We start from the raw sequence: 15,000 nt of genomic DNA on the forward strand, positions 1-15,000 counted from the left end.
ATCCCCCAAGATTTGATTAGAGATTTGAAAATAGCTTTAATCATTTGGAGCAATTAGGTGATGCATCTTCTATGCTAGCATTTCAGGAGGGCTGAATGAAACAGGGAGAGAGACCCGTGACACGCTGTCAGACATTAGAGACTGACAGCATGTGTATGTGTCTGGACGGACCGCTAGGCCAGTGGGCGCCCCATCTTCATCAATATTTTAGCAATAATTTACAGTGTACACTGTACAGGGATGTCCTGGGATATAATTGTCCAACCTCTAAATTCAGGTTCCGATCCACAGTTTTGAGCCTTTGTGCTTTCTTTTCAACAGCGACAGTGAGAGAGAGAGAGAGAGAAACAGACAGGAAAGGTGGGAGACAGAGGCTTGATGACATGCAGCAAAGAGCCTGGGGTCAGATTTGAACCGGGCCAGATGCAGGAAGGACCAAAGCCTTATTTATGCTGTATGCGCTCTTGCAGTACCACATGAGCCACTCTACAAATAGAGAAGGATGTTTTTACAGCCATTTGTTGATGGATCATGGTTGAACAATACCAGTGGATTGGCAATAGCAATACTTTATATCTGAACTTTTACACACATGTAGCATTGCAGAATCAATTGCCCTTCGGGGACAAATAAACTTGAAGTTGAAGAACAAGCAAGCTAGATTTGAAAATAACATTCTGGTTGATTTAGTGTTTCAACATTAATGCGGTCTAGCGGTTTTAATATCTGAAATGTGAGGCATCAAACTTGTAAATTGGATTGCTTTTTTGTAACTTCAAAGTAGTACTTTTATAATATGATTAAGAAGTCACACAAGTCAAAGTCAATTTGAAAGTCAAGTCAATTTGTTGCAATGCTTGTTACATGTGTCAGTAGTGTTTCTGTGGAAGAGTGTGACAGTAGAGTGTGGGTCAGTGTTTACATTGCAACTTCTGTGGCTACAGTATGTGCTTGATTACCATGATGTACTTACTACTTGGCTATGTGCTTGATTAGATTGTGCTTGATAAGTAGTCTAAGAGAGATGCTACTACCTGTGCCCACGGAGTACTGAGTGACATTCTTGTTGTTTCATGAGTACAAATGCCTTGATATTGTGAATTTAACCTGCACCTCTAATATTTATGAGCTGTATGCAAATTTCACTTGCGTGGACATGAATAAACTGTTAAAATGTGTGTGTGTGTGTGTGTGTGTGTGTGTGTGTGTGTGTGTGTGTGTGTGTGTGTGTGTGTGTGTGTGTGTGTGGGTGGAGAGGGGGTGCCATTCCTACTTGTACACAGTTAACCTTCATTAATTCACAACTTAACTTTGATCAAACACTGTTGTAGAGATAGTAGTAATGGCGCCATCTTTTTGTACAAAGTCACCTTTTGGTGTTGTTAGAGTAGAGTAGTTAGATTAGATTAGATTTTGTTAGAGGTTTAAACGCAATGGTTATGTTTAGATTGATTTATTGTTTCGTGCCAGGTGCTATTTTGTAATTGGTGTTTAAAATTATGTTTAATATCCAGTGTACAATCATGTCTACAAAGAATTCCTTCTAAAATCATGCAATACAAAATGTAAAAATAACTTCACTTTCCTTTCCTTTTATTCCCTAGCCTAGACTATAGGATTGTAACAGTGCCATTAAGAAGGGAATCAGCTAGTCTGTACTAACTATTCCTTTTAATGCGCTTACGTTGGAAGTTTGCAATGTGCACTGCAGCTGTATTATGTAGGAAAACATGAAAATCTAATTGGGATACTTCCTTTTAAATGGCTCGGATCGTGGGCATGTTTCTGAGGTGCTTAGCGGGTTCGTTTCCTAAAGTTTGACATAGCTGTAACAGGAAGAACAACAATAGTGATTTCGTACTTGCCTATTCTACAGTAGTCTGGCATGTATGGTTGCCACCTGGCTAATCTATTAGTCTACAGAAAACAGCCAAATGTACTTCCCCCTGCCATATTCCATTCGTGACACGATCGCCTCTCTATCACCATATTTTAAATTAATTGTGCTATCTAAATGGAGCGGTGGTATTTACCTAATCCTTTCCTTATCTCTCAATTCCAACAGTTTTTTTTCCTTTTCTGTAATGTTCTCGGCTGTCTCCTCAAAATCGCCAACACTCCTGTTCTGCTTCTGAATCAATTTATCCTTTCCCTCTTACTTCTGTAAAGGTTGCATCAGCATCTCTTCGTGCACCGTCTCATTGATCCGTCTCTTTCAAGTCTCCGTCATTCATTGTCTCCTCACGTCTTTCTCCGTTGTAACTGCAATATCTGCCCATGCTGTTAAAAGCTAAAAGCCTGCAACAAGCTGGCTCTATAGCTGTTCTCACTACTCCATTACTAAGTCAAATGGAACTGGACCAACACTGCCATGGCTTCAAGCTATTCAATACGATTAATATATTGGTGTAAATCCTTTCTCAACTACAGCTAGATATATGCTTGTCATCATTTCACAATAAAAAGCTCTTAAGCTATCCATCACATTTTCTTTCTTTTTGAAAAGCAAACAATTTAAGACTCTGCCCAGACATTTCAGACTCTAATGTTGTTGTTTTTTTATGTTAGCAAAACTGACTTTTTCATAACCCACGGAAACCCTGCCTTAAAATAGCAAGAATGCCTTATATTTGTCATGAAGAACAAATGTAATATGTACATATCTGTCATTTATCTTTCTGTTTCTTATACTTAGAAAGTGGTAATTTTGGGGCTTTATAGCACTTTTCTAAGCACTCAAATCGCTTTAGAACGGTCCATTCATTCATACATTGAGAGGTGACCGGCGAACAGTCGACGCCAGCGTCCTCACTTCCCACATTCACACACCAACTCATTGGAGGCAATGTGGGGTTCAGTGTCTTCCCCAAGGACACTTTGACAGACAGGAGGAGCCGGGATTCGAACCGCCGACCCACGGATCATTGGACGACCTCCTGAGCCACATCCAACCCATTGAGGAATGGGCCTGCTCATAGAAGGATTGAGAAAATGGGCCCCTGGGAACCGACACGCAAAAGGCCCCCCTCCATGCGAAGCCACGTATTCTTTATCTGTAATAAATAGAGAAGGCCCTGGTGTCTTGCAAGAGTTGGGCCCCTATACATTTGCTAAAACTTTTATTTCTGTTACTTAACATAACATAATGCTATTGTATGAATGAGGAGGCCCCATCTAGATAAATCAGAGTAGATAAAATAATGACATTATGTATCTACCTGATTTATCTAAATGGGCCCCTCATTGTTGTAATGCATGGACATAATGTTGTTGTTTTGCCCCTCATATTTGGATCCCTCCCTCTGAAGTCCTATCGATACACTGAGGGGTTAATCACTTACAGTAACATGTATCATTCATGATGGTTTAGGACTTTTGGGGTTATTTTATTGACATGAATGAATAAGCCCATTGTCTGACAAAAAGCACAAAGTTAATAACAGTGATGCAGTCACTCGGAGGCTCAAGCTCAGGAGCCCCCCTATCTCAAGGGCACCCTGGGCCTGGGCATACTAGGCCCGTTGGGTAAACCTTCCCTGGTCCAGCTCATGTTCATGCTCTTCACCCATCCTACCTGGTTGCCTCCCATTCCATGGCAGTTGAAGATGCCCACTTTCTCATTCTCCTTGCGGGCCATGTTGTCCAGACACTGATTGGTCTCAACGTTACGGATCTGAAACCACACACACACACACACACACACACACACACACACACACACACACACACACACACACACACACACACACACACACAGAAAGAATCTCTGTTAACCAACAGCAACCAACCAACACAACCATTACACCTCGCTAACTTCAGGCATAATCAGACATGTGCATTCACCGTCTAAAGGCAGTGAACAAGGAGAGAATGAGTGTTCTCCAGTAGGAATTTGTGAGTCAGCATTTATATGTCTGTGCAAGTGTGTGTGTGTGTGTGTGTGTGTGTGTGTGCGCGTGTGTGCGTGTGTGCGTGTGCGTGTGCGTGTGTGTGTGTGTGTGTGTGTGTGCACAGTATACCTCTCCCAAGGAGTAGTAGTGTCTGGGGATCTGGGAGTCTGGATAGACGGTCTCTAGATACCAGCTGAACGGTTTACACTGGAGCTTCTGTCTCAGTGCCGAACGAGACGTGATGTCACCGTAGTCTACCTTGGTCACGCCTGGTTCACACACACACGTGCACACACACACACACACACACACACACACACACACACACACACACACACACACACACACACACACACACACACACACACACACACACACACACACACACGCGCACAGGTTAACACAGGACGAACCAAAAAACACTGCAGACAAAAGACTGCTTGCACCACATTGTCTAACGTGGTTAAGCTCTAATAAAAAAATAAAATAAAAAAACGTGTGATTGACAAAATGGCAGACCATTATTCTTCCAGCGGAGTCACGGAGGGGGTTAAAGTTTGTCCCCCCAGACATGTCTCTGCTGTGCCAGGCTGTGCGAGTCGAGTGTGTGCGTGCGTGTGCGTGCATGTGCTTGTGTGTGCGTGCGTGTGTGTGTGCGTGTGTGTCCAAGCTGAAATGGCAAGGTTAATAGAGGCTTCGTAGCGTGAAATTACTGCTCCCCCCCAATCCTGCACTGTTGGGTCACCGCTGCAACATCACACTGTCATCCGCTTAATGGATGGATCACACCTGCCGCCAAGATAAATGTACACACGCACACATCTGCAGTATGTGCACGCCAAGGCACACGCACCCACACACACAGTGGTTCTCAAACTTTTCTGGACGCGACCCCCAAAATAATCATATTTTAACAGGGGACCCCCCCCCCCTGACGAGCACTAAGAGTTGAGGCATTACATTTTGTATAACACGGTTCTATTGTGAAAATAGCAGATCGCGTTGCGAGGCGTTGTGAGCATGTAGATCGGCTATTTTCACAATTTCTGCCTCTGATATTTGACAATTTGACCAATGTTGTCATTCTAGAGATATTAAAAAGTCTTCAAATTGTCACTTTAGAAATGTGCATGTAATCTATATACACTTAAACTTTATGTTGTTTTGTTTACTGTTGAGTGAGAAAACAGTGTTGCACATTAAGTTAATCATCTGGGGACCTTCCAAAATAATTTGGGGACCTCCCTGGGGGTCCCGACCCACAGGTTGAGTACCAGTGCACTAGTGCACATCGTGCCCCATGACCTTACCCGGAGAGATGATGTAGAAGAAGTTCTTGAACTCGTCCATCCAGACCTCGGCCAGGCGGCGGTTGTTCTTGTTGATGATCTGTCCCGTTCCCCCGGGGAAGGTGTAGGGCGTGGCCTTACGGAACACGTGGCCCACGTGGGAACACGTCACGATCTCCAGCGTTCCACCGCACTGCCAGATCTGTCACACACAGGGATGGGACCATATGAAAATCATCAAAGTCATTTGATAGAGAGTGAAAAAAAGACTTGTATCGAGTATGTATATTATAAGTACCTTTTACCAATTATAGAGGGTTTAAATGGTACCGGATATGTAGCTCGGCAAATAAAGGTGAATTGATCCCAGTGCATGACGGAGGACTATTTTACGATAAATTAAATCTCTACGACACAAGTGTTTTTTATCACGATAGACGATAATATCGCTTATCGTCTCATCCCTATTAGTCACACACACAGCGGTGGGAAAAGTACTCACATATTTTACTTAAGTAAAAGTATCAACACTGCAATACGGAAATACTCTGAAGTTTGACGTCATTTACACATCCTACCTGTTTCCTGACCCCCCCCCCATCCTGAATTCCCATAGACTTTATTCATATTGCGTCATATAAGAACTGTGTTCCAAACATAAACAAATGATCTCAGCGGTTTGACTCATAAGGATATGAAGAAACAACTGATGGTGAGAAAACGCTAATGTTACATTCTCACCAAAAACAGAGTATCAAATATTAGTGACTGACTGACTATCACAGACCATACAGAGCCACCTCCCCGACAATATCGCGGAGACCGTATGTTTATTTTTTGACCACAATGCTTATATGAGACGATTTTAAGATGACTCAATGTTATTCTCCATAGAGAAATTACTTCTGCGAGCCGGGGGATGAGCGAGTGACGTCATGACTTTTACTCTAGAGGCAACCACACTTGCAATTTCCCAGAATTGCACCTTTCTAGTTATTCTAATCCCTGATTGGACAGAGCCGCTGTACAATCAGCAAATTACCAGGAGGATCAGGGGTCCCAAAGACCACTCTACTGGGACCACTGTTATTGGGAGAGGTATGAAGCAGATGTTAAGAGTGGCTGTGTGTGTTTCTCTCGTGTTCTTGTTTTTACCCACCCGAAAAGAGATCTCCAGGTTCTCTCCTCCCCAGATGTCCATGCCTGCATCATAAGTTCCAATCTCCTGGAAGTAGTCTCTGTCAATGGAGAACAAGCCACCTGCCATGGTAGGAGTCCTGGAGGGAGGGAGAGAGAGAGAGATAGAGAGACAGAGAGAGAGAGAGAGAGAGAGAGAGAGAGAGAGAGAGAGAGAGAGAGAGAGAGAGAGAGAGAGTCAAACAAATGTATACTTTGTCACACATTGTCGTTGTCAGGTAGAAACCTTGTATGTCCAAAACCGTTCGTTTTGCATTTATCATTTTAAAAATGATTTAAACTAGTGAAAATAGCCGATCTACAAGCACACAACGCCTCGCACCGCGAGGTGTTGTGTGCTTGTAGATCTGCTGTTTTCACTACTTTTGTGCGATGGCCTTGTACGATGAAGCAGGGCTTTACTTTGTGAAAAAAAAGTACACATTTTAAACTTGGAGATACGAGTTTTCCACCCGACAACGACGATATTAAAAAGAAGAAAGATTAATGCCATCCATGGAGTGCAGGGATAAAGTATACCTGTACACTACCACCATGGAGAATGGGGTTTGCCGGGGGAAATAAATTAATAAAAAGGACAAATAAAAATCTTGAAATAAATAATAATATGAATGCCATCCAGCAGTGTGGGGTCCACATTTTCAAAGGTTAGAGGCTATTTTCAGAGAACATCAGAGAGTTTCTATTTCAGAGCATTTTTCCTCGCACCCTCCTGCTTTGGGTTCTTTTCCTGTTTTTTAGCAATGGCTGTCATCCTCTGTTCTCTCGGGCCATTTAATGACCGGAGAATTTCTCTCGCCCCTGCAGCGCCTGAATTTCCCACCGCCCGCAAACGCTTAAATGGTTTCCTCCTGTGTGTGTGTAAACCAGCCTTGTTTCCCTTAAAAACTTGTTGTTAACGTGTTGTTGCTGAAACTCGCAACACGTCGCAACAGGCACTTGCACGCAAACATACAAAAATAGGCAGAGGGGGTTAAAAATGCAGTGGTCAGAACATGCTAAGTAATGGGCCTCTTGGCAGGATCAACAACTGTACAGGAAAACACACGCTACTGTAGTCTATATATGTCTGGTAATGCATGCATGTGATTTGTGAACTGTTGCGATAAAAGAAGGCTAGTGAATGGAATACAACCACGCTAAGGACTACAAACCATTGATTGACCTCTAGACCTACTGCACATATAAACAGAGCTGCTACCTTTAACACAGTGGTTGCCAGGTATATAATTAATTAATTCGGTAGCTTCTGCCAGGGTTTTTCAGTGTTTTTACATGATTTTCGAGACTCCATGAATGAATCACTGGTCCCGGAAGTAATGTGATTCCATTTGACTGTAATCCTGAAATCCTTTTTTGTATACTATTTAAATCATTTTGAGAAAAAAAGAAATGCTACTATTTGTTCCAAAGCGACTGCAAAAGATTGCTGCCATTTGTTTCAAATACCCTGCATAACAAACGTCACAATGTGACATAGATCTTTTTACACAATGCTGTACCCCGAACTGCATATACATTCCCCATTTTCAACTGTTTTTATTACATTTTGACACTTTGGCAATGTAAACGTATGTTTTCTCATGCCAATAAAGCTCCATTTGAATTGAATTGCATGATGAAGGTTACCTCTGATGGTATGTTCAAACATGAAGCTATTTCTTTTTTCTAGTCGCTTCTATCGCTTCACTCTGGGCTTTGGCTGCTGGTTCTGGGCAGTGCTGTTTGGATCACTTCCCTGTCATTTCCCTCCAACATCAACACTGATTGGCTGTCAGGACGCGATTGGTGGAGTTGGGGGGAAGCGAAGGTCGCTTCAGTTGGATCTTTCCAGCTGGGGGCAAGGATAGCGAAGCGGCGGCTCGATCGCGCCGCCCGGGCGTGCGCCGTCTCGTCTTTGCATTCACTTTGTATGTAATCGCACCGCTCGAACTATCCAGGTTTGAATGCAACATATAACAGACTGATGAGTAACAGTGATGATATAATTCAGTGGTTCTCAACCTGTGGGTCGGGACCCCCTGGGGGTACCCAAATTACTTTGGGGGGTTCCCAGGTGTTTAGCTTATGTGTTAACATTGTTTTCTCACTTAACAGTAAACAGAACAACATACAGTATAAGTGTATAGAGGGTATCAACACACTTCTAAAATGACAATTTAAGGACTTTTAAGACCTTTTTAGTATATCAGGTTAAACATCGGCCAAATGGTAAAATATTAGAGGCAGAAATTGTGAAAATAGGCGAGGCGTTGTGAGCATGTAGATCGGCTATTTTCCACAATGGAACAGAAGGAGTCAAACTAAATCTAATGCAAACTCCTACAATTCTAAGTGCTTGTGCAGGGAAATATGATTATTTTGGGTGTCGCGGCCTGGAAAGGTTGAGAACCACTAATATAATTCATCACTGTTTGCTCTTTCTACAAGAAAATCTCTAAGCGGTCCGGCTTCCCCTACCCCAAAAATCTCAGGATGAAACGAGCCGAGGCAGATAAACAGTTTAGCTGGCTGTTCTATATTAAAGTGTTTTGTTATTCTGTGAGGCTCCTGTGGTCACAGGTAGCTGGCTGTCTGCTTCACGCCAGGCTGTAAACCAGCCCAGGCTGGAACCAAAGCACCACTAATGAGCAGCGGCAGCACCTCACGCAGCACCCTCCCTCGTTAACAAAGCAGCTGTTAATGGAACTGCTGAGACAGGTTCAGGAGTCATCGAGGACATCTCGTTAATCTCACTTACTTTAGAATACAAGATTGTATTACTTGAATGCTGGGGGTTGGGGAGTGTGAAGCACAGCTGTGCTTTAACACCCAGGTTGGCACCTGGAACCTGCCCGCTACGGTACAACCACAGCCTTCTCATCCACTTGACTAGCTGAGGATCACCTGGAACCTGCCCGCTACGGTACAACCACAGCCTTCTCCTCCTCTTGACTAGCTGAGGATCACCTGGAACCTGCCCGCTATGGTACAACCACAGCCTTCTCCTCCTCTTGACTAGCTGAGGATCAGATGTGTCGCTAAAGGGAAGCATTAGCTGATAAGGGACACAGGAATGTTTCACATTAAAAGGAGAATTCCAGCCTAGAAGTTTTTTTCTTTTACATTTAGATGTTGTTCTCTCCCAAAAATAACCTTTTTTCCCTTTATAACAGGCAATCTTGTCCATTCAGCCAACCCAACCACAGCTTTTTTTTCTTTCTTCCGGTAAATGTCTGTCGTACATACTGATAGTCGTTCCTCCACAGTGTCATTTTCACAGGGCGCTGCCATTATTGTTTACGAAACGCGGATCTTCTAAATCTCGTCTCGCGAGACTTCCGGGTGCGCACTGGGTCAATAGCACCCAGTGCGCACCCGGCTGTGCATCACCGCGTGTGCAAAGGAACCAGCTAAGGTGGTTCGGGCATCTAGTAGGGCAGTGGTTCCCAAACTTTTTTGTCTCAGGGCACCCCATGAATATTGTTTTAATCCGAGGCACCCCTATATTATAATTTTCACTCCCAGCACCTTATATTTATAGCATTTCGTCGTTATCGGGTGGAAACCTTGTATGTCCAAAACCATTTGTTTTGTATTTATCATCTATAAAATGTACTAAACTAGTGAAAACAGCAGATCTACAAGCACGCCTCGCATCGCGAGGCTTGTAGATCGGCTGTTTTCACTAGTTTTGTGCGACAGAGGTTTCTGCCTGACAGTAATGATATTCTAGTGATTATGTTGCGTGGAAAACGTTGAGATAATAGCCATTTTGGTTAGAACTGACTGAAAATAACTTTGTACTTCAAGTTTAAAATGATACTGAATATTTTTTCAAGTGTCCAAATAAATTCCAAATATTATCAAATGATCTTGCGTCGCGGCACCCCTGGACTGCCGTCGCGGCACCCCAGGGTGCCCCGTCACCCCAGGGTGCCCCGTCACCCACTTTGAAAACCCCTGTAGTAGGGATTGCCTCCCGAGCGTCTCCCTGCGGAGGTCCTCTCTGCACGTCCCACTGGGAGGAGACCCCGTGGCAGACCAAGGACCAGATGGAGGGATTACACCTCACACTGGCCTGGGAACCCTTGGAGGAAGTGGATAATGCTCAGCAGAGGGAAGACTAAAGAATTCTGTTGGAACTGTTACCCCCGCGACCTGATTTCAGATAAGCGGTTAAAGATGGATGGATGGTGTGGTTGTGAGTGTGAATGTGAGAAATAGCTTGCACAGTGTTTTGAGTGGTCGGAACTGGGAAGTCTAGAAAAGCAATATATAAATGCAAGACCATTATTCTCTGCCGCGCTTCTTGTGTTGGAGTTGGACAGGAGCCAACACAAGAGACCTTTGTTTTGAGGGCTCCTTTGTGTGTGTGCAATAACAAATAGGTTTTCCTGGCAAGAAGGCACCACTTTAAGGAATCATTAGTTCACCCCCGGATCTTTTCAATCAATTTACTCTACCCTACCCCATGAAGCCTTGAATGCAATGCATTGATAATTTCTGTTTGTTTTACCTTCATTCACCCAATACTTGATGAATAGAAAAAAAGGATCCCCGAATTGATATGTATTAGGCCAGGGACCACCATACAAGATTTGTGTTGTTAGAATCTTAAAAAAAGAAGAAAATCGAATTCGAATTTAATTTAAATATAAATAAATAGCAGATCTAACAATTCACAACGTGTCGCATCGCTACCCAAGACACGACACTTGGAATACACTGTAAGGGCACGGTCACAACACACTCTTCATTCTACCTATATACCGGTATAGGTACCTAACCTATATAATAGGCACCTATATATATATATATATTTCTTTTGCAGAAATTCGCAAATGGCAGCAAACCGCTCCATTGAAATACATTGGCAGAATAAAAGTGCGTGTGGCCGTGTCCTGAGAGTTGTTTTGAGCAGTTTATATTTGTGATAAACCTTGCTGTTTTAGACCGCTATTTCTTTCAGTTTATCAAGTTTTTCCTTCCTTTTTTGCATTCTTCTTTTCACAGGATGAGTAATTGATCGAAAAAATAAAAGTTTTCCTGTGACGATAGAAAATCTTAATGGACCAATCCCCAATCACATACACACCCATTGTAACAGTTACAATGGGTGTGTATGTGATTGGGGATTGGTCCATTCCATTAGTGTAAAACAATTTCTTAATTATTTCAACGCAACCACTTATTCATGTTTTCAGGGCGCTTAACAAGGTACCCTTGGGAAACAAAACACTGTCACAAATAACTATGTCTAACTGCTGCAATGTATGCAATTAGGAAAACAAGGGCACAATGTATTGCACAAGGTACCCTATGTGTGTGTGTGTGTGTGTGTGTGTGTGTGTGTGTGAGTGTGTGTGTGTGTGTGTGTGTGTGTGTGTGTGTGTGTGTGTGTGTGTGTGTGTGTGTGTGTCTGTGTGACCTTGGATAATCCCTTCAGTCGGCAGGGAAATCTGCAGGGAAATGAGCAGGAAAAGGAGTTGATGGACGAGTTGAAAAAAAGGCCTGGAAATTAACTGGGCAAAGAAAATACAAACTCTTTTTTTGTTACTCCCCTTATTGTTTTCCCGTCTGTCTTCTTCACACAGCATGTAAAACATCAACATCAACAGGCCAGAGGATATCGTCTATGTCGGGCAGAAACCTCATATCTCCAACATTTTCGTCATTTAAAGGGAAAAGTTCACCCAAAGAATAATTATTACTTTCTATCGTTTACTCACCGCTGCTGGTCATGATTTGATGACCAGCAGTGTTGTACCCGAACGCGTTCAATGAACGATCGTTCATGAACACGTTCATATTTTGGGTGAACGTGAACTGAACGCTCTTTGTTTCCATTTGATGAACGTTGTTGTCGAACGCGTTCATTCTGACGCCTGTGAACGGCGTTCGTCTGCCCGTTCGTGCAGCGGTCCGCGACGCGGTCGACCCGTCTCGTCTGTCCTCTCATCTTTCTTTGCATTCACATGCTCTGATATGTGAGCGGTGCTGTCTGAAGCTGGGTGCTTCTCTTTACATGAATCGCAATGTGTGAGTCTCCTCTTCGATACGTTGTAAAGCCTGGTTATACTTCATCGTATGACGTGTTGCATGCCAAAAATAGCTGATCTGCAAGCTCACAACGGGTCGCATCCACGAGACAACGTGAGCTTGTAGATAAGCTATTTTAACCTATTTTAATGCGGAAACATGCAGATGTGCGCGACAGTTAAAACTTATGCCTTAACAAATAAGGGTGCAGGAAGACTGGGCACTGGGCACCTAAATATTGTGGCCACCTCAATGTTAAGTTGGATGAAATAATGGCTGTGTTGTTCTATATGGGCTGTATCAGTAATTTTGACAAATAATAGCTTGCATCAACGTAAAAAAAAACGAAAAAAAAACAAAAAAACATTTGAATAGTATAACAATATTATGGTTAAAAAAAATAACTAAAAATAACTAAGTTAGTTCATTTTGGGGAACCATGAACTTTAGTTCAAAGTGTAGAATTATGAACTATGAAATGAACTAGTTCATTTTAGAAGTTTTGAACTTGAACTTGAACTAGTTCATTTTGAAAGTGAACTTTCCCAACACTGATGACCAGCAGCGGTTCCCGGTAAGAGACCAAAGAGTCTCCTTTGTGTCTCCTACCAGAACCTGCCTGCTGGTCATCACATCATTGGCTTAGGAATGAGACAAAAACAAAAGAATATTCTGGAATTCAAGTCTCCATGGGGTGAGTGAGTAATCGATACAAAGATGTTCATATTGGCAAAACATTTTCAAAAACATTTCCCCAAAAGCTAAGATCTTCATGAATAAAGAAATATATAATGATTTTTTTCCCCCCGAAGTAATTTACAGGTGAAAGAAAAATCTAAAAAAAATCCATGAATTAGTTAGAAAACAAAATGTGAAAGAGGTAGTGAAAACAGCCAATCTACAAGCTCACAACGCGGTGCGAAGTGACGCGTTGTAAGCTTGTTGATCTGCTGTTTTCACTAGTTTGGGTCCCGGGCAAACTTTTGGGTCTCGACCTGAAAAGTTTGGGGAACCACTGCTTTAGGACGTAGCCTACAAGGTTTTCGCCCGACAGTGACGACAACACAGTAAGCGCTCCAAAACCTTTCTGACTTGGACTTGTGTGTCTACAGGCAGACCGTTAGTAGTAGCACTACCAGCTGCACGTGCATGAATAGACATCAAAGGGGTCTTGAGTCCCTGCCCTTTTACCTGTCTGTAAAAAGTGCCCTCTCCAGACCATAAATGCAGTATTTACTATGGTGAAAGAAATGCAAACACCCCCCCCCCCCTTTTCATGCACTGTCCAAACTCTCCCGAACTTGAATGCAGCATCTTATGTTGAGAGAATTGCCCTCTCTGGGTAGAAATCCATGCCGTTATGCCACATCTCCAGTATTGACTTGATTATGCTTAGTTTAGTGAAATTTCAGCCCCTGCCTCTCTAACATTCTCTACAAGTCCCCAAGCACAACCCACCTGACGGGCAGCGTGCGGTCTCCCTTGCGGCGGTCCATCTCTCTCTGGGGCACGGGGTACCAGCGGAAGTTGAGCTTCCAGTTGAAGCCCCCGTAGGTCATGTCGGAGCCGGCCATGTACTCGAAGGTGTCGTCACTGATCACGTCGATGATGGGGCACACCACAGTCCTCCTGGAGAGGGGAAATTTAGATTTAGCTTTAGTCATATTCTTTTGAATAAAATTCCTTTAGTTTCTGAAAAGTTTTAGTTTTAATTTTAGTCGACTAAATATGCAGTTGATTTTATCGACTAAAATGTATTTTGGCGGGTCATCGTAACGCCTGATTTACACAAGGTTGCATGCTGAAAATAGCCGATCTACAAGCTCACACCGTGTTGTGAGCTTCTTGTGAGCTTCTAGAATTGCTATTTTCAGAACACAACACTTGAGTGCAACCAAACATAAAATGACTTGTCTTTTAGTTCTACTGGATCTCTTCTCCGCTACTCCCTCCCATTTTAGTGTATATTTATTTGTGGGCGAAACAGTCAATATATTTAGTCTCAGTTTTAGTCATTGTAACGAAAATCTTCGTCATAGTTTTGGTCGACGAAATACAATACGCATGCACGCACGCACGCACACACACACACACACACACACACACACACACACACACACACTCAGGGGGATAGATGAGCCTGCTGGTGGCACCCAGGTGGCCATCAATCATCAATAAGCGCTCTCTCTTGCCTGACAGGTCTGGCAACCGTCCTCCAAAAGCCAAGTGCATTTAGACAATAGACCATGTGGTGCCCGACCACGCTTTGTCACCCTGTCTGCTCTGAGTGTGTGAGTGTGTGTGTGTGTGTGTGTGTGTGTGTGTGTGTGTGTGTGTGTGTGTGTGTGTGTGTGTGTGTGTGTGTGTGTGTGTGTGTGTGTGTGTGTGCGTGCGTGCGTGCGTGCGTGTGTGCGTGCATGTGTGTGTATGTCTATCTCTGCCTGCAGGCTCTGGTAAACAGGGAATCAGTAATTAAGCATCAAATAAACACAAGGGCAGGACCCCTGCAGGATAAACAAAGGTTTATTGATTTGTTTTTGTTCCACATGCTTGCAGAGTGCGCGTAATGTGTGTACGTGTGTGTGTGTGTGCGTGCATACATG

The 15,000-nt window shown here is 43.2% G+C and overlaps 1 protein-coding gene across 1 annotated transcript in view; it reads right to left on the reverse strand.

The window, feature by feature from the left end:
* The window catches only part of galnt1 (UDP-N-acetyl-alpha-D-galactosamine:polypeptide N-acetylgalactosaminyltransferase 1), a 106,844-nt gene that overhangs the window by 1,936 nt on the left and 89,908 nt on the right, over positions 1-15,000 (reverse strand). The window contains exons 8-12 of the mRNA XM_080749057.1: positions 13,856-14,026; positions 6,339-6,456; positions 5,201-5,381; positions 4,020-4,159; positions 3,575-3,673 (exon numbers count right to left, since the gene is read on the reverse strand). Coding sequence (XP_080605183.1) covers positions 3,575-3,673; positions 4,020-4,159; positions 5,201-5,381; positions 6,339-6,456; positions 13,856-14,026 — 709 coding nt within the window. The remainder of the gene's footprint in view (positions 1-3,574; positions 3,674-4,019; positions 4,160-5,200; positions 5,382-6,338; positions 6,457-13,855; positions 14,027-15,000) is intronic.

This window comes from Nannobrachium achirus (genome assembly GCF_963921795.1).
Source record: "Nannobrachium achirus genome assembly, chromosome: 2".
Classification (NCBI taxonomy): domain Eukaryota; kingdom Metazoa; phylum Chordata; class Actinopteri; order Myctophiformes; family Myctophidae; genus Nannobrachium; species Nannobrachium achirus.